Below are 25300 nucleotides of genomic sequence, written 5' to 3'. Positions count from 1 at the left end.
GGTGTGTTCTTCTTAATAATCACATGCTTGCGCCATGTCTCCTTTAATTACAGAAACTTCTCACAGCTGGATGGAAGAAATTTAAGTCAGAAAGGGTAAAGAGAGCCCATGTTGTCTCCTTATACCCTGTACAGGAAACTGCTTGTCCCCAGGTGAGACAAGCTGGTGGCGTTGCCTCAGAAACCTTCATTTATTTGCCCCCATTCTGTTTCTGGCGTCTTTTCCTGAAAATGCCCCTGTTGAGTTGCTGGTCCATTCTTTATTATTGAAAGCCTGCAGGCTGGAGCCATTATCTCAGATGGAGCGTGTGGCTTGGTGGGGACGCCTCATCCCACCCTCATGGGACAGCATCTCCAGCAAAGCCTTGGGCAGCCCCACGACTAACGTAGGCTCCAGATTTGTAGGTTTTTAGGTCAGAAAGCACAGCCGCCCTTCTTTTCTGCCTGTTGGGGAATGCTTTAATGTAGACTTAGAAGCAAACATTTCTGGTAGAAGGAGTATTCACATGACACCTACTTTTCCAGAAAGGTCAGGCAGCAGGTGCCAGAAAATAACTACTAGAGAAGGTTGTGTCTGGATGGATCAGATCAGCTCTGGTGCCAACTCTGTCATATGACATACAGCAGCAGCAAAATGCCCAATTAGATGTCTGCACTTAGTGTTTCTGTACCATCAACAGAAGAGCAAATCCTCCAGGGCAATCCAGAAACTGAAGCTCATTTAGTTGTCCAAACCTATGTGCATTACTGTGCCCCAGTATCACTGTGGGTCTGACGGTGCTGAGCATGGTGCAGCTCCGGGGACCTCACTGGCACCCCTCCAGTGGACTCACTGACAGCCAGTAACAGAATTTGTCCCTGAGGTTTTGCTTTTGCTGTTTATGGCTTCTTCATGCCCTAGAGAGCTCTTTTTTGCATTTTACTATGAAAGGAACAATCCCACCACATTATGCTCCATCATCATCCAAAAGGAGGATGAAGGCTTGTGAAAGACAAGTGACAAAATGAGTTTAAGGAAAATAAGTAGCAATTTAGTGCACTGGCAGAAAACCTGGACTTCTACATGGAAGATAAGAAGAGGTAAATGCCTTTACCAAACTGGAGAACAGGGTGGTTTTGCTCAAAGCATAACAAGGGTGCTAGGCTAGTAATCCTGAAAGAGGTATGAATCTTGAGGCACAGTACAGTTCATTCACGTTTTGATGCTTCTTTTACATGCAGTGCCCCCAAATTCTTTGCAGACAGAAAAAATCACAGGTCATCATAATGTCTGAGAAGGGTGCACTGCAGCTCTGCAGTGAACACACACTTAGTCCCTACCTTAGGCTTATCCTTGAATATGTTGCTCGGCCTGACTTGCTCATCCGATGAAACACTACCAATAACCTGAAGAGTAACAGATTTCTGTGCAGAAAGTATGCTCTTTGTGGCTTCTTGGTACCCACTGCTTTTAGACCTCAATCAAGTTAAAAAGAAGCCGCACTCACGCAGGCTGCACAAATGACCTGGAGCATCGCAGGCTCGTACTGCTCGCAGTCAGCTGCCAGCCCTTGCTGTATGACTTCACGGCACTTGGCTCTGTCATCAGCCTTAAAACAAAACAGACCTTGGCAACAAAGCAGTCCTGCTGCCAGCCTACAGCACAGTCGTTGCTCAAAAACAAATTAAACAGCAGGAAAAATATGTGAGAATGGACGGAGGAGGGATGAATAAAACACACTAGATATGCAAATAAAAGAGCAGCTTTATATCCAGACCATTAAATGCTGTTAATTACCTGCAAGCAACCAGCCACCAGCTTGCTACCAATGATGCCAAGCCAAGGAAGGGCAAAGGCTCAGGCGCGTAAGGACTTACCTGCAGCGTTGGTGAGGACTTCTGCATGTCACTCCAGCTAAGCACCCAGACTTGGTCGTGGGACTTGTCATAATGTAATTTGGTTGGTAATGGGTCAACATCCAAGGACTTAAAAAAAACAGAGATAGGTATTTACATAGTGACCCAAATGCACATGACGAATATTATGTTAGTTGACTGCAGACATTCCCATGCATCACTTACACTCATTTGTGCAGCTTTGCCTTCAAATCAATTGGGGGATCAGCAGCAGCACCGGCAGCAGAAAAATCTGGCTGCTCGGTGCCGTTTTCCGGCTCGACATCACTCCATCTTATGCTGTTACATATAGCCAGCAAATCAGGGGGCAATTTCTGCTTGAATTATACCCACACCACTTCATTACTCCCAACCTGCTTATAACCGAGGTCAGGCAGCGGCTCAGTAAGCATAAGCCAGAAATTCGTCCTAGCATTATTTTACCACGCTAGCTGCAAGCCTGGCTGCAGATGCAGCCCTGAGACTGTGATATCCAACCCATAAAGGAGTTTTTTCCTGCCAGTGAGGTTACAGAACAGTGAACGACACAGTGTGACCCCATGGGTGAAAACAACACGGGCCCAACTTTTTAGTGATGTCAGCAGATCCACTGGGCAAAGATCTACTTTTTTTGTTCCACATCAAGTTTTTTGCCATCAGTGAATAAGGAGTTCCCCTTGTAAGTACCTGTATGGCTTTCTGAGTCTGGATATCAATTATCATTACTCTATTCTGCTTAGGCTGCGTCACATAAATGTACTTGTCTCTGACATTGACCGCTGAAGCCCAGAGGCAGGACTGAGTGCCTTCACCTTCCACTCTGGGACAGATCTCTTCCTGAGGAGGAAAAAAACAGAAGAGGAGAAAAGGTTTAACTCCTACAAGTTCAGGGCCTGGAGCAGCCAAGAAGCTTAGCCTTGAGAACTATAGGAAAAAATTCCCTGGGGATTCCATTAGGATGATATTTTTCCCCTTTCTTTCCTGGAAAACATGAAATAATTATTTTATTAGGCACCACACTGCAGCCTGGCTCTACCCAGTGACATTAAACAGCTGGACCTCCTGCAAACACACATTGAATTTAAATTACCACACAGTCTATGGATCTATCTTTTGAAGTATGCCGTGGTTCATCAAGACTTGCAGTGCTGTCAGCATTTATTAGCAATAGATATTAAAATAAATATCACTCTGTGCTTTGAAAAAACAGTGATTTACATTAATTGAATCACAGGTTTATATTTTTCATACAGTCTTCATTTTCAGTTCAGGAGAACGTGCTCTAAGATGCTTGTGCTCAGGGAAACACTAGCAAAACAAGTAGGGTCCTACAGTCTATTGCTCCAACACAGAAACTTCCCCTGTTCAAAAGGAACCAAATCCTGCTGCTTTGGACCAAATCCTGTTCACAGCTGCCTGATGCCATATTTTGCCTCTGATCCTCCACTCACTGAGTCCTGTGCAAAACTGGTATTAGCTTTAGTGGGAGCTCACTGGTACCCCAAGTTTGAAGAGTCACACATGATCTCACCAACAAGCCTCTGCGTGTTGGCTACCCTTCATCGCTCCTCCTTCTGTTGAGTTGCTTTATTTGAAAGAGCATTTGTGTGGGACCAGGCTGAGGTGTGGAAACGAGGGTAAAATTAAATGAACACATATATATTTCAGTGAGCACAACTGTTGGTTTTAAATCTTGTCAATACAACAGCTGGGTCACTTTAAATAATGGCACAACCTCCCTAAGGGGAAAGCGTTTAGAGCAGCAAAGCTTGTTCAGGGAAAGAGGAGGTACAAGAAAAAACAATGCCAACACCGGGTCTGTATCAGAGCGATGATTATGGATAGAAAGATTGCACCTCTAAGCAGCACAGCTCTATCGGCTAGGTACCTTGGTGGAGACCACGTGTAAGGGTTGAAGATACAAGACTCAACAGCTTGGCTGCATTTTCCTTTCTGGCCCTCCAGCCAGGCTGGGGATCTATGCTACTCCAAGCTAAAAGATGCTACAAAAGCCCAGCCTTGGGCTTCCAGCAGCCATTCATGCAACCAAGCACCTGACAGCCTCCAAACGGCCCTCCTCATCCTCGGCTGTGCACTGGGGCTTGGGCTCTCACAGCACAGCATCCACCCAAATCAACAGGAGCAGGGAAAGGTCACCGGCCTTTCCGCTACAGTGCTCAGCTGCAGCTGCTCTATCTGCTTTTGTGCCCTCTAATAGCAAATGAAGAAACCTTTGTTGTAGAAACCCTCCTAAAGTTGCAGGCTGGTGTCACTGTCTATGTGGCAAACACTCAAGATACTAAAAGGGAAAAGGGAAGGAAAAAAAGTCAATCCTCCCTATACCAAGGCAAAAGGCTCTATGATATCTGTAGGAAACCCTTAGAGGTCTCTCTGAAAGGCAGCCAAGTAATGACATTAAAAATCCCCTTTATGCCCACCACTGTGCTGACATTATTTCCTTAAGTGCCCTCTCTCCTTTGTTCTTTTCAAGCTGTTTCTCCAGAACCACCTCTTCAATATTTACAGCTCTTTGGAAAAGAAACAGAAGATTTCTGTCTTTGAGTAGCAACAGCTCAAGTGTGGTTTAATAATAGTATGCCCGTGCTAAGGACCAGTCTTGGGGTGAGCATCCGTATGGATTTCTACTAAGTTATATTAAAATCCAGTGGAAAAAACCCCAATATCAACCACAAATTTATTGACATTTAAAAAATACTGAATACAGACTCACAAGAAGTTCTTGACCCATGGCAGCAGAGCCTGACCCAGCCCGCAGGGCTTATGACAGTGATTCTCCCCTTTTATTCCTCCCAAAATTGAAAGCAAGGCTGAGTCCTTTTCTTCAGAAGGGAGCCACATTCTCAGCTTCCCCTTTTAAAAAAAAACTAAATAAAGGAGTGACAAAAAAGCATTTCTGGATGTATTTCAGCACCTGTGTTTTATGAGAATTGATAGTTTCATGAGCATATACACGGTGTATGTTACCGCACGGGAGTACATAACACAGGTCACTGAAAACATTGGCCTCACAGGGCCTCCAGGCACGTGTTATCCCACTTGCCATGTTGAGCTCCACTGCATACGAGCCAGTGCTTGACTTTCACTGACACTTGAACAAATTTTCCTTGTGATTTCCTAAAGCCAGGGTTAGGTAAACTCAGTGCTGGCAGAAAATGCTGGACAGCAAACAGGGACGGCGCGGGTCTCCGATTCAGCGGCAGAAGATGCAGAGGACCAGCATGGCACAACCATCTTCTGTGCATTCTTACTCGCCTCCCTGCTGTGGTTTAACCTGGGAAACTATTTCTAAAGAGCCGAAAGTAGCCCACTCCTTTGCCTGTGGCACCATCAGTAAAAGGGGCCAGTTAGCACCAGGGCGTGATGTGTGCATCTCTGCTATAGACTTTTGTACTTTCCCTACAGCCCAGTTACAACTTTTGGGCATGGAGATGTAAACAGTTCAAACAGGACAAGTGGAAGTCTTTGCCTACTCCTCTGCCTACATTTTGACATGATAACTAGACAAATTCTCTGCAGCGTGTCAGTAATGCTCCATGCCAGTCTTATAACTTAGGTGGTTCCCTTAGTTTTCAAGAGGAGAAGATGATATACCTCAGGGATGCCACATGAAACCCACCAAGCTCCAACATCACTGTGTCAAATGGGTCCTTTAGCAATAACCACCTTTGAAGAGATTAAGAGAAATTTTCCCAGCTGTCGGCTGTAGCTGCCGGGTTTAGGACTTACATAACTTGTGAAAATCCTCTCTTCGGGCCTGATGTGTCTCCGGATTTCACATTCGTTTGGCTGAAGGACTGTGATCCCATCATCAGAAAAGACATAGAACATATTCCCAACACTCAGGCCTTGAAGGGGGATAAAGCAAAAGGAGTAGGAATTTTTTTTTTTTGTAAGAGTCCGTAGCCATTAGGACTTTTTTTAAGAACTCTCCCTCCTCCCCCAGCAAACAAAATCTGCCTTACATAAAAGTTGGTCATTTGGATGCAGTCGGTGCATTCACAAAATCAAATTTCATGTCACAACGAGGGCTTCAAGGAGTGAAGAGGTACAGACACATTCAAAAATGCATTGCCTTGGTGGCGGTGGTTGTACGCAAATAACTAGTTTCAGGTCTTGTGCATATGTACCGAAGCGGGATTTGATTATAAGAAGCCCCTGTATTGCATTGTTAACTCCCTCAGATTATGACTTTGTTTTTCTATGATTTCATCAGAAATAGCTTGCTAATAATTTGAGAACCGAGAGAGAAGCTTTAGTTAAAATTAATCTGAAGGTTGTCCTGATACAGGTAACTTGTCTTCTTGTAACTGTGATGCAAAATGGAAGTGCTTAACATCCGTTCCATGACTGAAAATATTTATTTCTCTGTCTTCTTAAACTATCTGGATGAACTAACTATAGCCACCAAAACAAATACATTTTTGAAATCTTGCAAACTGTAATTCACAAATGTGGACTAGTTCAGCATCGCAATAGCACTCATTTATCCAACTGGGGCATTCCAGGAGATTTGGAAAACTGTCTGTCTGTCATCGCTTTGCTGTTAGGAGATTGTATTTCATCATTTCTGTCATGCAGAAATGCCTTAAAACGCTGATAATTTAGTTGTTCTTCAGCTACATGCAATTGCAGTAACGAGCATCTTTAAGCAATGTTCAGGATCTTTTCAAACACTCTAGTTAGAAAGATCCAAGCATCATTTCATCTTTTTCATACCACCACCAGTAAGTGTTTGCAATGACCACTGTCACCCCCAGTAATGTTGATAGCGTACTCATCTGCCAACGATATGGTGATGTGATAATTTGTCATTTCTAATTAATCACGTTTTACCCATGGAGAAATAAGGTCCCACTTCTACAGATCTGAACAACATTCAGCATTACGATTCCCTCGGCTGGTCCTGTGGTGGCAGCTCTAAACACTGTTCATGTCTACAGTTTCTCACATCGCTTAAGTGTTTGCAGGATTGAGGTCTAAATCGTCACAGGAAAACTTCACAGTAAAAACATGTATAATTTGGATAAATGCATTTTTGGAAAATTTTGTAAAATACATAGTATTTAGTAAGGCTAGGAGGGGTTTTTTTGGTGCTAAACCCCCCTCTTTTTGTGCCAAATAAGGGGTTTCGGAGAACATCGTCTCAGCATGCGGTGTTTGCTGTGTTGACAATGTTCAAGCTGAGTCTCTCTAAACCATACCACAGAAATACCCCAGTTAGGGCATCAGGCGGGTACAGGAGCCGCGATCCTTAAATGTGATGCCACAGTGAGGGATCATGCACGTAGGAAAAAAGCTACCGAACTTCCATCGAGAGCTAAGTTATCTTTATGGACTAAGGGCTAATTTTTTCCGAGTATATTGTTAAAACGTTTCATTCGGGCACTTTGGACCAAAATCTGTGCTCACAGCATGCACACAACTCCCACCTGCTTCAGTGGGATTTGAGTGAATACATCAGAGAGCAGAATTTGACCCTGGCTGGAATGAGTGCACGTATTTTCATGAGTAAAGGATTTTAATCCTAAGAAGTGGAAACAGGCAGGCAACAAATCATGACCACTGTGAAGATGCTTGTTATTATTTTCATGCACGATAGTAGCGTGATTTTGTCTGATGATCCTATTACAATGAGAGTGTATTTCAGAACTAAGGCCTTAATTAGTCACAAAAATACTTTGATAATAATTTTACCCCAGTAGGCTTAGAGTTAGTGACTTGACAAGTCCCACCACTTGTTTTACAGTAAAATGAGTGCAAGTTTTTCTGCTGACTGGTTAAAATATGATACAAATTACTAATAGCATTCAGGTACTCTCTTTTTAGAAAAGTTTACCAATTTAAATTAAAATACTTTTTCAGAGAGTAATCTTCACACTGATTTTTAGACAAAGCAGGTTTTTTACTAGACAAACTAGGTGTTTTATTGTGACTTACGAAGTATTTGCCAAATCTTGATTGGGGTACATCTCTAAACAATCTCATGGACATCGGTAAAACAGACTCCACTCTTGATTATACTGCTGCAGCTCCTCGGTCTGGGGAATTATTTCAGTACGGAGGTGGGCAATGGAGAATTTTGCTCAGTTGTGTTATTATACCAGTGAGGCAGGTCCTAGACTGGGAACTGGGGGACTAATGAGGAGGGTTTTTCTTTTTTCCCCTTTTTAATTGAAGACATTTCAGGTTGGATGACACAACTAGTTCAAAAACTAAAGGCTTTATAAAAAGTGACATACCTCATCTGTATAACAAAAAACCTAATATAACAAAACCCCCACTAAGAATGGGGAGGGTCTCCTAAACATAACAGTTCTTATTTGAACCATTCCAGCTGAAGTTGACTCTAACATCCTTATTTTTTAAAACTTCAAGAGGACACCTGATGATAACAAGAGTTTTCTTTGAGGAATACAGTCTTCATCTGAGCGTACATTTGTATTTCCCTCCTTTGAGATCAAAGGGCAAATTTGTCACCGTGGAATACTCTCCTCTGATCTGATACTTGAATAATTTTTCTTAATTTAATCTAAATGCTTGGAAGTATTTTAGAACTTAAATTTGGTAACAAAAAGGCTTTCAGCTTTTTAAGTGCATACATTCATATAACTGATGATTGCCTGCTGGCACGATATGCTCCCTTTAGCCAGGTATAAAGCAAGCAACACACTGCAGAAATGAACACTGGCATGAAAACAAATCTCTACCTCACATTTGTGCTACTTGCAGTTTTCTCTGCATAAAATTAAAAACCAGTTTGCACATTGAGCAAATATTGCACGTGCTTCCAGTTCCATGTTTAACTGGCTGGTCATGCTATGTGCACTCATTTCTTGAGGTTTTACTTGTGCATGGTCTGTGAAAGGTTTTGAGAACAGACTGATAGACTGAATTTTAAAATGACCAACTACTTGTGTTAAAACTTTGACTTGCAGCAAAAGCTTGCTCTACACAATGTTCTGTCTAGGCATTTTCCCAATAGCTTTAGTTACTACATTCCTTGTGGGCACGAGGACGTGATCCTTTTAAAGGAACTCAAGTCTACCAATCCATTTGTTAATATTGCTACTTACACATAAGTTTTCATTTTAATGGAATCGAAAGTATACATTAAAATGTAAAAGCAAAAATACCGTTCCTCTCTTCCAGCTTTCTCTGTGCCAAGATTTCACATGCTAAAGTATGTTCAATGGATTCTTTGTCTAGAATGAATGTGCCGATCAAATACTATAGAACAACACAGGCAGGGGAATAAACCTGCTCTAAAGGTACTGAATTGTTTAGGAACATCAATAGCAAATCTGCTTTTCCTGCCCATGTTTTCCCTGTACATCGCTCATACTTTTCTTTAAAATGTGGAAGGTTGATAAGCAGTAAGTCCATATTATTTAGCAGAATTGTAATAAGACTTTCTGCAACCAACTTCTTAGTTGTTCTTTAAATATTACTATACTTCTACATCTGGCAGTGTTATCCACCTACTTTCTTTAAAAAGGAGCATGAGGGATGCAGTATATAAACAGCCATGTAGCATCATGCAGATGATGCTGGACTGATTAGATGCACTAGAGATTTCGCTTCCAAGCAGAAGGGAAATAGCAATTCTTAGTGCCCATAATGCCATTTACAGGAACATCAGCAGTAAGGAGACGCTCTTCATTGCCGTGCGCCAGGCACTTGCAGGCGGCGTATTTGGGAGTAAGTGCTGGAGAGCTGTGTCTTAGGTGGCTGTGCCACATCTCATGACCTCCAGTCAGCTGTGTCTGCTGCGTGTACGCGTCTGCAGCCAACAATGGGACAGCAGGTATGCATCGGGTGTCTGCATACGTAGCCGAGGTAGCACCGGTCACTAAGGGCTGGCACTTTCCTTCTGCCCCTAAAATCCTCTGGGCCAAGCCACAGCAAACCAGAAAGCTCCAAGCCAAGGGCATGAAGCACGACTGTCACTTTGGGTACCTGGAGGCACTACTTATGAAAGGGTCTTTGCACCCTCTAAAGGCAGAGTGAGGGTGCAGCCCTCCCTGGAGGAACAACGGGAGGGAGAGGTGTTTGCAGCGGGCAGGGGGACGCAGTTGAGAGCAGTTTGGATGTGCACAGAGAGCTTCCCCACAAGGCTGGAAGGACACCAATGTCCCAGCTTCTTCATATGCAACTGGCAGATGTAAGAACTGGCTTATGCCTGGACTTTGATCCAAGAGCCTTCCTCCAGTGAGCGGATACCCTGCTCACAGCCCCCAGGAGCCTGAAGCCGGGAGGCTCCCCGTCCATGCACCTGGGCACCGTACCTACAGAGGCAGATGGGCAAGCTGCTTGAGAGCTCCTTGGGTCTTTGCATGATGCGTCTTACTGTGCATTTTGGAAATTACGACAGCACAAGCACACACAAGATCAAATAAATTTTCATTTCAAGTGCCTCCATAATATCTTTGAGTCAATTAGCTGTTTAGGATGGGTTTTCTTCTAATTTGGCTTCCAAGATACACAGATACTGACCTTGTGCAGGTCACACTATATATTTGATCAAACTAGAGATCTTAACTGCCAATTAAAACAAGGAGAAATGGGGCAACCTTTACCCTGCATTGATTTAAAGGATAGAGGGAATCAAAACCTGTTGTGGTTTTTTTTTTTGCCTAACAGTCAAGAACACAATTTTTGTTGCTCACCTAGTAAACATCAATATGTGCTACTGAGGAGGAAGAGCTTGAATTACTTGCTTAAAAAGGCTGTGTATTGAATTTATGTCTTACTTGTTCAATTGTGGTAATTTGGGAGCACTTCTGACACTTGTGCAATTGTTAATGCAGCTTGAGAATGTCAGGCTATTCACATTGGCGGCAGTTTATATAAAACTCACGTTTTTTTATATTTTATGGTCATTCTTTATTTCATAGTGGGAAAATGTAAGAAGTTATAGGTACGATTTGTATTACGAGAGTGACATCTCTTAATTGAATAGTTCAGCTTTTAAATGTCTGGTCTGTACTTAATCTGGTAACTGCGAAAGTTGATAGAGTTAGTGGCAAGTCAGTGGAGAATGGCCCATCATGGAATTATTAAAGCAGACAAGCACATTATCACTACGACAAAAAAACTTTACTGCAGTACCTTCCTCTCGCCACAGTATGTTTGCAACTGCAGCATCAGAAAATTGGGAAAGCCAGAAAAAAATCAGGAAAAGAAAAAAAACAACAAAACAATGTCAAAATTTTCATTGTAGCAAGTAACTGAATTAATACTCATGTTTACTGTTTAATTTGTGAAAACTCTGTAACATTCATTCAAATAAAATATCAGGAAAGATAGATATTTCTAAATACATTTGCTCCTTCTAGAGACAATTCTGAAACTTTGACATGGGAAAAATCCTCACTGAAATGAAGCCAACTTTAGCCTGTGCAAAGATCAAAGTCTTACTAAAGAGAAGATGTTACCTTCAAATGTAATTGGAGGTATGGTACAGGCTGTGATTTTCCGTACAGGTTCAATAAGCAAACGTGACACCTTTCAGAAGCCTGAGACTGGCAGTTACAGCAGCTACACACTTTGCTGCGTTTCTTCTTGGAATTTCATGCAACTACATTCTCTCTTAGGATTCAAATACTCTTTGAAAGTACACCTGCATTTGAATTTCTGTTTAAGATACATCCAATTATTTCTCAACATACTGTAATTTCCCTTGCTCAACTATTCAAGGGAAAACGACCAATATTAACAAGAGTACATAAATCTGTTTAATGAGGAATAGAATACATTTTCCAAAGAATCACCACGAGAGCGCATATTTATGGCTAACTTCATTTTCAATTCTTGCTCTGTATTAACAGCCAGAAAAGTAGCAGAAATCCCATTTGCACCTAGCCTTTTAGTATCGCCATGAACCCAGGCGATCTCCCAAGTAGTTAAGACAGCAGAATTAGGAAGGATCAGGCCTCTGGGAGCTTTTCCACTGGGGCAACTAATCACCTCCTTCATTAACGGTGTTTCGGGGACAGTGCGGTCAAGATAACACTGCCACACTCCTACGGGAGACATGAGTGGCTGGGAGAATATTTGTCTTTGAACTGGAAGATAATTTCACACCAAGGGAAACCTATTTCGCTAGTTAGTGATGTAAACACAGGCAAAATAATTCAATCAGAACATTTCTCAAGCATCAAAATATCTGAGAACTTTGACTTGTAACTAGCTTTAAAAGAAGAAGTCTTGTACAGAAATCAGTGAAATGTATTTTCTGAAACTGCATATAATTCGACAAACCACCAGGTTTTGGATTCTTCTACATCTAAAACTATTGCCAATTTGTTACTTTAGTAAAGATGTTACCCGTACCACACCCAGTACACTTCTGGCACATGAAGGGCATCATCGTTGTGGACAAGGAGATTTTACCTTCCTCACGCGGTTCCTTCCCAAAACAGTAGCCAATCCTCTGATCAAAGTGAGGACAAAATTGTCATTACCTTACGAGTAAGAGCCCAACGTACCGCATGCAATGGACTGAACTATTAAATTGCATGTACACCACTACATTTAAATACACTTTACAGAAATAAATACATGGAAAATTAAGCTTACGGGTCTTTCTTGCCGAATCTTCTATGAAAAGTGAAGATATGTCCTCATCCACTCCCACCTCATTTTTAGCAATGCAGGTGTAGGCACCAGTGTCTTCATATCGAACGCTACTGATATGAAGTTCACTTCCGTTCGCTGTAAGAAAGACACCCATAAACAGTGTTCCTCACTGCTGCTAATTGCTTTTACCGCCCTTAATTGCCTTCCATTGCCGCAGCCGCCTGGCAACGGCTCGACAGGGTGGCTTCACCGCACAATGTTTCCCCATACATAAATACAGGTATTTGGGGGATTCTCACGAGAGCTGATGTTTTGCTTCTTTCCATTAGCACATACACACTCTGTGCCAGAAACGAACAAAGAACAATCCCAAGTGCAAACAATAAATTACATTTCATTTATTTCTTCTTGTTAAAAAAAAAAGTGCTTTGGCTGGAGTGGAGAAAAACTGACTTCAATTTTGTAATCTGTTTTTCATCAGATCACCAAAAACTTGGGTTTGGGAGGGATCTTCCTACAGTTCCTCCTACTGTTTTGCTTTCTGGAGTGGGTCTGTCGCCTAAAACCTTTGGAAGATTTTGAGATAACGCACCCGACCATGCAGGGATACCTGTGTTGCCAACACAGGTTGAGGGCTGCAATACACCACAGCCAGACTGGGGGGTGTGTGTGTGGAGGTTTTAAATATTTTTACACAGAAAATTGCAAATAAATATTTCTGCCTTTCATTGTGTCTGTTGCACCCTCATTTGAACAAGGACCAACAGGAGTCAAGAGCCTGATTCCCTCTGCAGAGGTGGGTGTGAGAAGATAGGTGAACTGCAGCTGACTTGCGTCCAATGTAGTCCTTACACCTGAACAAATAATTTAATGCGTTTCTCTTCTGATTTGCACAGCTGTACACAAGAGGCGAGGCAGTGGAGAACCAGGCACGCTGTCTTTTAACAGAATGCCATTACCACTTATATCAATCAACACTGTATTTCCCAAGAAATTCACAGGAGAAAAAGATAAAAAGGAAGAACGGGTTTTGTAACACGATTTCCAACAACTGTGGCTTAGCGAAAGTACAAGAACTTCTAGTGTAAAGTGCAAAATAATCCTCCTTAACCCCGTCTACAATACTTTAATTAATCAAAATTCTGTTCTTACCTAGGAGCGTTAGTTGTTTGGATAGTATTGGCATGATATCAATGCCGTTCTTTAGCCAGGTAATTCGGGGATTAGGGATGCCTTCGGCGTGACATTTGAGGCTTGCCGACACGCCAGGCTCCTGCGCCTGCGTTTCAGGGTAGACGCGAATCACTGGTGGCACTGCGGGAAACAAGGAATTGGCGACTTTAAACTCACCCGCCAGGTGACACCCCTTGTCGGTGGCTCGAGAGCCGCTGCCTTCAAACGGTGCTGCAGAAGAGGTCTGATCCAGGAACCGGGGAAATAAGCAACGTCCTGGCTTTCAGTGCAAGCTACAGTAATGATTTTTCTACAGCTCAACTTTGGGGGCAGAAAACAGAAAATAATAATAGAAAAGAGTAAACCAATAAACCAACGCCAGGGAGCAACCTCGATATCTGATTTTGTACTTAGACCGTTCTTGCTTGTTCTTTCTTTCTTTCCTTAAGTGACTGACTGAACTTCAGTAAAGTTGGATTAAAACCTAAGGCGGGTACTCACATATTTAAAAATGAAAGTATAAACTCCAAACCTTCACTGACTCTAGTAAGGAAGGAATTGAAACCAATAAACCAACGCCAGGGAGCAACCTCGATATCTGATTTTGTACTTAGACCGTTCTTGCTTGTTCTTTCTTTCTTTCCTTAAGTGACTGACTGAACTTCAGTAAAGTTGGATTAAAACCTAAGGCGGGTACTCACATATTTAAAAATGAAAGTATAAACTCCAAACCTTCACTGACTCTAGTAAGGAAGGAATTGAGTTCTTGCCTATTAGAAGTAGCATTTTGTTCAACATTTAATTAAATATCATATTTAAAAATGAAAGTATAAACTCCAAACCTTCACTGACTCTAGTAAGGAAGGAATTGGAGTTCTTGCCTATTAGAAGTAGCATTTTGTTCAACATTTTAATTAAATATCCATCAGGAAATAGCCTGTACATTCACTACCTGTTATTCTGAACAAATAAAGTGTTTATAAATTACTTCTCTTTTTTTCTGAGAGGCTTTCAAAACGTGACTTACCTTGTTTCAGGAAGGCCCCTATGAACTATTTAATATACTCAATTGGCAGAACTACTAATTATATTACAATTTCAGGCAAGTTCATTGATTTTCAATCATGTTGCCTTCATTGCTCAAATCAACAAGGCTTAATATCACCCATCAATTATTTCTTAACAATTTACTCACCTACTTTAAAGAGAATTTGCAATATTGCAATATCAGTGGGACCCTCCTTCCTTTCACCTCAAGGGACATAATAAAAGGAAATGTGTGCCATATCACGGCTGATGGTATTTGAAGGGTGATCATGGACTGCTGTGTTCCATAATCAACTGGTCAACTTTTCTACCAGATTAGGAGATTTTGGGACTCATGATGTAACTGTTGAAAGCTGTACAGTTTCGTAAAACCACGGTCAGAGTCAAATGTGGATGCGGTATGTGGGGGCCCAACTTCTTCCTCAAGGAAAATGTGTAACCTCTGCTAGCGCTAACGGAGGATCGAGGAAAATTTGTGGGGTTTTTTAGAAAGCCTGAATCAGTCAATAACAAACTTCCACTGGAAGTCACTGGCTTAAGGTACCTAACTCGCTGCTGTGTTTTCATGTAGTCCATCCTTAGGCTCCAGGACTGGCAAAAGTAAATTGACTTAACAGTTGCTTCAGAATAAAATGAAATCTGTGTTTGCAGCTTGCTATGTGTCTATATGTCCATATGGGGATAGGTTAAATAACTACATTCACTAGCATATACTTTCCATCTTTTTATTTCTATTTTTTATGGCCCTTACCAGAGAGAGATGCATTTTACTTCTGTCTTACCTACCAGCTGCCAAGTATTAACCAGAGCTGATTCATCAGCTTGGAAGGAAATCAGCCACGACAGAAAGCCCTCAAGTCTACTTGTTTTTTATAGCTTTAAAAGCGAGAGATTGTTCAAGTGTAATCTGAGAGGAAATACCTAGGGGCAACTGAAGAGACAAAAAAATGGGGACTTCTAGCAAAGGAATGGCTTTAGACTTCACCTCTGCACTGGACGTGTAGATTTACTTCCTTGTCTTCTATTTCCTTTACTTGAGAAGAAAAGAAAACGTGTTGTAAGATGCAGGGCGGTGGGTAAACCACCCCGTAAGAGCTCTTTAATCAGGAGGTTACCAAAAGACAAGGTTTGTTTTATTAAATTGAGTTTGCATATTCTAAATAAAAGCATTTACTAGCTTTTTATCTCCTCTTCCTGCCATCGCTGTCAGGGTTACGGGTGCTGTCAGGAGGTGCCAGATCAAGCGGAAGGAGAGCAAAGGAAGCGATCTGCTGCTGGAAATGGCTGGCAGATGTCAGAGCCATCCCTGCATTCATTTAAGGGACAGTGTCCAAGCAATTCAGGGGAATAAGACTGCGAGTCAGGAGCTTCTGATTCTGTCTGTACCTCGCAAAATTAATTTAAATTTCTCCGTGTCGGTGTCTCCAGGTGCAATAGGTTAAAGACAGTAATTTTTGTCCACTTTGACAGAATTTTATGAAGGTCCTGCACTCAATGCTTGTCTCACCTATGATTTCCTTGCTACTAGTAACATTTTTAGAATGAAATGGTTTAGGAACTGAGGTCCATTGAAAGTCTATGTCCATTGAAATTCAGACTCATAGATGAGAGGTGGTTTGTCTCTTACAAATGCATAGGAAAAAACTTAGGACACCCAAGCAGGTTAGATGCCCAAATCCTGGTAAAGTCAACGGGCAGTTAGTACTTAATGTTCCAGGTACCTTCCTAATTCTCCAGACAGCACAAACCTGCCTCTTCTAGTCCACAAGCAATGCTGACCCTCTCTGCCTGGGGGTTTGCCTGCCCCAGCCTCTTGCAGACAGACTAGCGCGCCCATGCTTGCAGCTAGCTACATGAAAACCAGCTCTGGAGCAAAGCCTGCGAGGTCCCGTGCCCCGTGCAGAGCTCTGCTCCTGCCAGGATACGGCTGCCTGCCTGCACCTGCCCGGCTCCAGGCGAGATGGAGATCCCTCAGCCGGGCTCAAGCCCTTCTCTAACATATCCCAAATGGCCAAAGGCACCAGAGCAATTTTACTCCAAGCCTAGTGGTGTTTTCTCACCCAGCAGCTCTTAACAGAGATAGAGCCCGTCCCAGACATCACCTATTTAATGCTCTCAAAACCAGTGTGGGTTGATCAGGTTTTCTTATAATTGTTTGCGTTAGGCTTTCCTCTTCATACGGACATCAGGTCAGCACTCCCAATGACTGCCACAAGGATCATGCTCCCTAGAAACAGGGCACACCTTGACAAAGCGGAGTTTACTTGCATCTCTCGGGTTTTTTGCCTCATACCATGTTAGTCTGTATGTGAGTAATCCACATATTTTACCTGCAGAGCTGAAAACACAACAGATTTATATTGCAAAAAGTAGCTCAGGGGTCCTGGACACTGAATCAATGTTCTGCATGAAAATTAGATGAATTTGAAATTACAGCAAGGTGTCTTTTCAAGAGTGATTAATAAGGAAACTGCTTGTTTTCACCTACAAAAATATGTGTTGCACCTCCATTCCTGCTCTCTTATCATTTTCCTACTCCTTCCATTTTTAAACTTTTTATTTCTTCTCCCTCGTCTTACATAATTCATTGCACAGGTAAATTATTGCATGCAACTGCCTTGTGATAACAGCAAACTGCAGAATGCATTTTTATTATCCTCGCTACAAATTAATACATTCCAAGTAAGCACATTTTACTTTAAACTTGCAAAGATTTCAGCTCCAGACTTTGGAATATATGGATTATCCTTTGCTATTTCCCTTGGTGACTATATATCATTGCTAACCATTACTGTGTCTGCAGCCAAAGGCAATATAAAAATGCTATTATCTTAAGCAAAGTAGGAGAAAAAAGGTATTCAAACAAGTAAGAGATTGGGTAGATTGCCTACTACTGCATACTAAGTAGTACCTTACTTGTGAGCAGACCAATTCATTACAATAAAACAGCTCAGGTGATAAAGCACATGATGAACACAGATGGTGGTATGAAGCCCCAAAGACAAACATCGCTGCTATAGGAGCGATATACTTCAAGGCTTAATAATAATTAATAGATTAATCATTTACTTGAGATGTTTTAATCTTTCCATTTATGATTTGAAAGGAGTTTGCAGCATTATATTTTTCTCTTGAAAAGCCACATTAACAAAACATCTGTGTTTAAAACATGTCTCTGTTACTAGAAAATTTGTCCTATTGGACCCTTACAATTTGGCCGAGGATCGAATGGCTTTTTAAAACTGTTTTCAAGGAATACAATATTCTGATTTATGCTGATGTTTTCCAGAGTGCAAGGACCAAGGAAAATGAGGCCTTACACTCAGCAGTCTCTTGATTTGCAAGCTATCAATTTTCATAGTTGATTACGATTTTATGAGATTCTTTATCCTCAGCAACTCTTTTTCTTCTTGAAAGCTATAAATTGCTTTTCCTTCCTACAGTTAGTGTATGCTGTACGCATTTCCCAAGCAATATCCATACATAGGAGAGAACAAAATTTTCCTACTGTTCTTGGCTTCTCCTGATCAAAGATACCAGCATGCAAGATGAATTTTTCATTCTTAAACTTTGTGCTGCCTTTCAGCGCGTTCTTTTCTTCCAAAGACATTAAGGGCCAGGTGTATAAATACACTGACTTGAATTTTACCACTGCTGTGAGTCCTAAGATTGATGAGCTCAACCCAAACCTACCACATCAAATGTCACACGTAGGCTGCATTTCACATGTGTGCTTTATGCTTCCTGCCCAGAAAATGTGAGCCAGCGGTTTGGGTGTGAAGACCATCTGGTGGTCTTCACATTTTCTGCCTAACAGGATTCTCATCTCTGCTTGTCAGAATGTGCATCTGGATCTGCCCCCGTTATTCCTGATACTGTGAACCAGCTGATACAAGGGGCAGCACTGCACGGCATTCAGCAGTCGAGCAAAACAAACCTTCTTTTCCCCTTCAGAAAGGCTGCTTTGGAGAGGATCTTTAGGCAAGTCTAGACTGTGCGATGCCTGATGCCGAGTCGGACAACGTGGAGTTCTTTTTAGCATTGCGTTGTAGCCTGGTTAAACAGCCCAGGCACAGTGCTGCACGCACGTGGCGGGGTTGTGTGGCACAGGTACAGCAGCAAGCCTCAGTAAGGACACTTGCTTTCCTGCCGTGGACAAGCGCGTGCCCGTCTTCCAGCAGGATTTGACTGCGATGAAGTGAATTTACTTTCCTTGGGCATGAGAAGAAACAACCGTGACAATATACGGGGATGAAAGCAAGGCTTTCTGTGGGTAAACTTTTGATAAATTTGATTAGTCTGTAATACATTTAACTAGAGCTCTGAATCCCAGAACTTTTAATTTTTGTCAAAATCGGGCTCTAAGCTTTCTATTTAAGCTTATATTTCCTAAGTTCCTATATCACCTAATCAATGAGCTGTTACAAGCCAGTGTTATGTTCTAAAAAGAGACAAAGAAGAAAGTAAGATAAAGAGAATATGTTGGATAAAAGCATATGAAGAGGGTGCACATAACTAGGATCAGATTCTTTTAAGGAGAAAAAGGCAATAAAAGGAAAATATTTTGTAAGCTGGACAGATGGGCCTCAGTGGGAAGAGTAAGCCAGGGCCCAGGTGGTACAAAAAGGATCAAAGGACACTGGAAGAGTTACTGCAGCTTCGAAAAACACTGAATTAACTGAAACGCAGTCTAAAAGTTGGGACCTGCCTGTACAGACACAGTGAGCTTGGGAAGGGTTGGGGATAAACCCTTTTACTTCTGTTGGTTCTGCTTTCTCTACTCTTTCCCAATACAGAAACTTGGAGTTTTCTCTATTAAAAAGAGAAAAAAAAATTCTGATTGTTTTCACAGAATAAAAAAACCCCTGTGTTGTTGATGTTAAAAGTGTATCAGTCCCTCCCTGGAGGAGACAGGCGAGCAGATACACCCAAGTTCTGTCTGACTTGGTTCTGTCACATTCTCTTACAGTTTTAGTCCAATACAGAAAAGCAACAAAAAACCTCCCGTGTTGAAGATGGAGTTTTCAGTTTGATACAGACAGACAGAGACAATCCCCAGCGCTGAACAGAGCCCATCAACTATACTTAGGTTCTCGGCATCTTCACTCAATTTAGCTCGGCTCAGTTTCTTCCCTCTACTCCTGTCAAGAGAAATTCCTCAATTTGTCCTTTAATTTACTAAAAACTGAGAAGGATTTCCTGAGCAGGGCTCTGCCTTGGGAACCCCACCATGCATCTGAAGGTAAGCGATGTTGTCCTGTCATTGGTGCTGTTGCCCTAACATCAGGTGCTGGAGGAAGCCACGACACAGGCAGAAAAGGAGAGAATTTAGTGATGTGGGCAGCCAGCCAGCCACATCAAAAACTGAAAAAACCACAGCTTTGCAAAGCCTAATGGCTCATCTGGGAATATCAGATGCTGTAAGACAAAGATTTCTAGACCCTGCAGTGTTTTCTAGCAAGCCTGGGTTGATACCAGAACACATGGCATTTTTCGCAGTATTTAGTGACTATATAGCAACATTAAAAAGCCAACATGGAAAGTGGGGTTTTTTTGTATAACAGCGTTCTTGTATTAATAAGAAAAACCACATGCAGCTGTGGTGTGAAACTTCCATTTAAAAAGAAAATGGGATCTTTCAACAACAAGTTAAATCTAAGTGGCAGGCATGAGCACGAAAAGAATCAACCCCTTCCCACACTCCATCTAGCTTTCCTCTCATTCTGGTTTTAGTTTCAAAGCCTTTGGGCCTTATATTCTCAGTGATGATAAAGTCTACATTGTTGTATGCCAACTAAACTCCATTCAGGCCTCATAATATATCACATAATATACACGGGAATAAGTTGTTAGCTCGCGTTTCTTTCAACCGCCATTCATCAAACAAATAGCACTTTGAGGAAGGAAACCTATTTTCCCAGCTGCAGCATGCACAATCTAGTTATCCACATTGCTGAGACTTTACAGTTTACTATCTCAAAAGATGACAAATTATTATGTAGAAACATTAAGTCAGTTTTCATTCAAATCAACTGGATGCTTTGTGCTGTCCTCTAGGTACTTGCTGCGGGTGGGGAGCAACTTACAGACGTCCAGAAGACCTGAGCTGCAAACCTAAACGCCACGTCCACCACGGTGCTTCTTAAAGAGCATAAATATCCCTTTTTACTGTTTCTCTTCGTGTCAGCCTCTCTCTATTAACCTGTGTGTAGCTGTCTGCTCTTACCAGTTGACAGCTCTCCTTTGTAGAGGTCTTTGCGCATCTAGACAAAGAACTAAGTATTAATTTTCCTTATAATATATCCCCTGTAATAGTTACTGAATTTTCCTGTAAAACTAAATACTTTCATACCAGAGTATGTCAAAAACTACCCATAGTGACCAACGGATTACCCTGTCTCCTATTCTGGAGATACTGCTGGTCATATTAGCACATATAAATACGACTTTAAAGTTGGATAACAATTTTGCTGCTGGGGAGGGGGATACTCCACGGGCTGATCCCTCGATGAAATGCCGCTTTAAGCTAATGTGATTTTAAACTAAATCCGACTGACTGAGTTTGAGGTCAGAAGAAAGATAGCAAACGCCTGAATATAAGTTCCACCAGGCACAAATGTGGTCCAGGGGACGGAGGAGAATGAGAATGCTGGAATATGGCCCGTGTGATTCTCTCACCTGTAAAATGGTTTGCCCTCATTTTGCAACCCAGTGGGCCGTATCTTTAGCCAACATAAATAGCCCTCAGTGAACCAAGCTGACTACAACCAGGTAATAATCTGATATATAGCTTTGAGTTAGCTAGTTTTGGAAACACTGTGCTGTATTTATTCAAATATCCCGGGCTATTGCACGCAACAGAAATTATTTTCTGGAAGAAGAAATTATTGAAGCAACACTTCTGTTCACAAAAGCGGTCATTAGTCTAAGAGATGCTTTGAGACACTGCTCTTAACTCTATGGAAATGTTACTGACAGCTTGTTTTACAGTTAGGATACCTGCTGAAGCCCAGGTAATTATACACGTCCCCCCTCGGTACCTTTCTTTTTGATTGCCTGTGTGATAGCACGAGTGAGCAAACCCTGAGCCGCATTTGCTCTCGTACAAAGACAATTTGGTGCGTGGCTTTTCACGTCTCTGTGCGAATGAGATTAACACGCAACTTTGCTTACAGGAACGTTTTCATGGATTGTCATATATGCCATTTACTAACCATTCACCTGAAGGATGTGGGTCTGATACAGCTCTTCATAGCCGTAGGCATGACAGGTGTAATTGCCCATGTGAATAGTTGTTACCTTGGTGATGTAGAGGGAATCGTCTTCTCCAAAATCCTGTATGTAACAAAAGACAGGAAAGGTGCCTTATTATTCAGTAAAAATATTTTAAACACCACATGAAGGGAGACTACCTGTTCAGTGGTTTTGATAGCATCGCAGCTCGGGAACACAGCTTGAATTTTGAACAGTAAGTTTTGAAGTTCATAAATCAACATGCAGGGAGAAAATGAGCGGCAATTTAAGAGTAAGGCAAAGTAACTCATCTGAGAACATAAACTTTTGTGCTGGTTGCTAACAAGGTGCTCTTTGCACATAAGAAAGATGGCAATCTCCAGCTGTTTAATTTATGGGGGAATTTAGTATCTTCCTGTTAACCTCAGATGCATAAAATGCTAACTTCTGGGTGGGTTAAGGTTTCCTTTATCTATGCTGGTTCTTAGGAAATGCACTGTAACCTTGAGACTTGATGAGAAAGAACTGAAACTGTTTGTCACTTATCTCAGACAATATCCTAGGCAGGAGACAAGGAAGACGACAAAAAGCATTTTCTCAAAGAAACTTGTTTTGATCTGTAACTGCTTGACAAGTATCTTTCTTTATCCCCTTCATCTTCCTAGATCTGCTCTTGCATTACTTCAATTTTTGATTATAGATGGGGAGAATATGAGTTAGTAGAGAGGTTTTGGCACTTGAATATGTTGTACAAGTGCCCTGCTTAGGAATTTATTTCAAATTATAGTTAACAGAACCACAGCACTGATGGGTATACAGAGCAGCTTCTTTTGTTACTCCATTAATGTTCAGACTTCTGCAGCTCCAGAATGCTTGTACTTCTATGCAAACCCAGAAGGATACATTTAAAAAACAGTTAATGAGCTTAAAGAACGATTTTTCTTTAATTAGCTCCATGTGTGAAGCATGCTAAACTAAACTCTTTCCAGAATTTCACTGCAAAAGTATGGTAAAATTCACCTTAGAATCAGGGTGGCACAAGCCCAGTACAATAGGGTGAGTGTTGAAGAGTGGTTTTGCTTGTGAAAACCCAAGGACTTTTTTTCAACTTTCCAAGGTGTAGGTGGAAAGCCAGCCTGCAGCCAAGGGCTGTACCGGGAAAGCCCCTACACAAAGTTGTGCCTGCTGCCACCCTTGTCCAGCGTGGCCACCAGGAGTGAAATGGAAGTGCAGCACTGTAGTGCGGTGAGGAGGTGAAAACTCACAGCCAGGGTCTTCCAGCATGACTTGATCGAACCTACCAGGGTGGGCGGCATAAAATAGGAATGCAAGTTTGCTCCGCTGGTGGGGAGTCAAGAACTTGGGTCCCAATTTCGTTGTGATGGAGAAAGGGAATCCATGCACAGAGGTGCTGTCGCCGCTCCCTTTCCTGCTGCACCCATGGCAGGTCCAATGCTACAAGGAATCATCCTCATCCATGCTGTTACTGCCAACCCCCCTGCCAGGTGCTCAGAAATTATGAGCAAGAGTTGTTGGATCATCAGATGGGCTGCTTTGTAAACCAAAACCATGTGGGGCTCCTTATATCTCACGCTTCCTGCCTCGTCAGGGTGCATCTGCTTTACAGTTTGAAGCTTTTCAGGGTGCATCTGCTTTACAGTTTGAAGCACAAACCTTTCCAGCCATGACACTTCGAACATTTTTCGAAGGAAGCTGCGATTCTGAGGCAGACTTGCAATGCCAGCTGGCACCCTTAAAGAAAAGGACAAAGTAGCCCATCTCTTGCAGTATGAGAGTGAGCTGGCACTACTTCTGCTGGCTCTTGAATCTTCTCCAATAACTTCTGTCTGGCACCAGAGAAATGTCTTCATGCCTCTCCTCTCAGTGGCAGGCCAGCACCGGCAGGGGGGAAGGGAAGTTTGGGAACTTGCCTAGTTTTTAGACACGCTACAAGACAGATTGAGAGTGAGCACCGAGAAATACAGAGTTTACGGGCAGGACAACAATCCTTCCCAAAGCACAGACCTTGACCTGAGAGGGCACAGACATAACCACCCTGGTTCTGCTGTCTGCTACCCTAAGGCATGTGCTGCCCCAATGCGCAAATGTATGAACAATTATAAAGGATAAAAGTAAATGCATAGATGATCCTGAAATTCATTATCTATACTCAAAAGCATCTCAGATATTACTGCCACCTTGGGTGTCAGGCAGATTTGGCATCTACACTATGGGATAAGCTGGTGAAGCTACCCAATACGTTATTACAAATATCTACTCAAAAATTCCCATTTCAAGCATTTGCCTGTTTTCTGGTCAGCTAGATCTTTCCTGCCGGAAAGCAAAGATGCGTGAGTAACTGCAAATAGAAAAGATATCAACCCTATTCAAATGATATTTGCATGAGATAGAGAAAATGCTTGCAGTGGAGGGGACTTTGTAACAGTCTTTAAAGTTAATCCCAAAGCAACTCAAATTGAGTTTAGATCAATAAAAGCAGGATGGCTACTTTTATGGAATGATTAATAAGGAGTTGTGGAAAAACAGGACAATAAAATCTTCTCTGTTTTAAGTATGTTGCTTCCTTTAAGATATCTCAGAAAAATATTATGACTGCTTGGTTTGTGCTCTGTAATTGTCTTTTTATGGACGATCTGTTTTTTCCAATGTATACAAATGTATTAATATAAGACCCTTGCAAAAACAAACTCATGCAAGATTATAGTATTATTCTCTTCCTCTCCAAATGCATTTTTCTTGTAAAGAGAAGCTTATGCTGGTAAAAGCATGGTTTATGACTTTTAAAAACTATTTTCTGACTTCTAGCACTTAAAGAAGGTTATCAAATACGATTTAGGCTAATACCGTATCATTTATGCCAGGCACAGAAGGAAATTATCTGTCCTGTATTAGAACTTGCACACACACAGTAAATTCACATAAGAATACAACATTATTAAGAATGACCAGTATTAGATGTGGGAAGAAAAAAGCAAGTACGAAATTTAGGTTCAGTACTGAACCTTTTGTCGCTACAAAAAGAATAGTGAATTCTCTAACAAATTAACGACTCTGTGTGTTCAATTATTGCAGCTCACAGTTTCTCCTTATGTTTTCCTGTGTATATAATTAGTACATTAGGATTTCACAGTTACATTTTATATATATGCATGCATTCTTATGCACAAGCACTTTCTGTGTATATTTTATAAAGGTGTATTTGGAAGTGCTGTAAAATCCCAAGCCCTAGAGCATTAGGAAATGATGAGTCTTTGATTCCTTAATAGCCTCTAACTCTACATCTTGCACTCATCTCAGCCAGGAGTCCTGCAGTGCCGCGGGAAGCCGTCCCAGGCAGGCAGTGGGCAGCCCTG

The 25300-nt window shown here is 41.8% G+C and overlaps 1 protein-coding gene across 2 annotated transcripts in view; it reads right to left on the bottom strand.

Moving 5' to 3' along the window:
• The window catches only part of FSTL4 (follistatin like 4), a 235171-nt gene that overhangs the window by 5219 nt on the left and 204652 nt on the right, over positions 1–25300 (bottom strand). Inside the window, exons 8-14 of one of the 2 annotated variants that reach the window (XM_009285930.2) lie at positions 21908–22028; positions 13626–13787; positions 12474–12608; positions 11004–11030; positions 5622–5740; positions 2562–2711; positions 1857–1964 (exon numbers count right to left, since the gene is read on the bottom strand). In XM_009285930.2, coding sequence (XP_009284205.2) covers positions 1857–1964; positions 2562–2711; positions 5622–5740; positions 11004–11030; positions 12474–12608; positions 13626–13787; positions 21908–22028 — 822 coding nt within the window. The remainder of the gene's footprint in view (positions 1–1856; positions 1965–2561; positions 2712–5621; positions 5741–11003; positions 11031–12473; positions 12609–13625; positions 13788–21907; positions 22029–25300) is intronic. The other variant, XM_009285931.2, reaches the window with a different exon arrangement.

Source organism: Aptenodytes forsteri, unplaced genomic scaffold, assembly GCF_000699145.1.
Source record: "Aptenodytes forsteri isolate BGI_AS27 unplaced genomic scaffold, ASM69914v1 Scaffold54, whole genome shotgun sequence".
NCBI classification, from domain to species: Eukaryota; Metazoa; Chordata; class Aves; order Sphenisciformes; family Spheniscidae; genus Aptenodytes; species Aptenodytes forsteri.
Note: the sequence above shows the minus strand (reverse complement) of the source record. Positions and strands in the feature narration are given on the sequence as shown.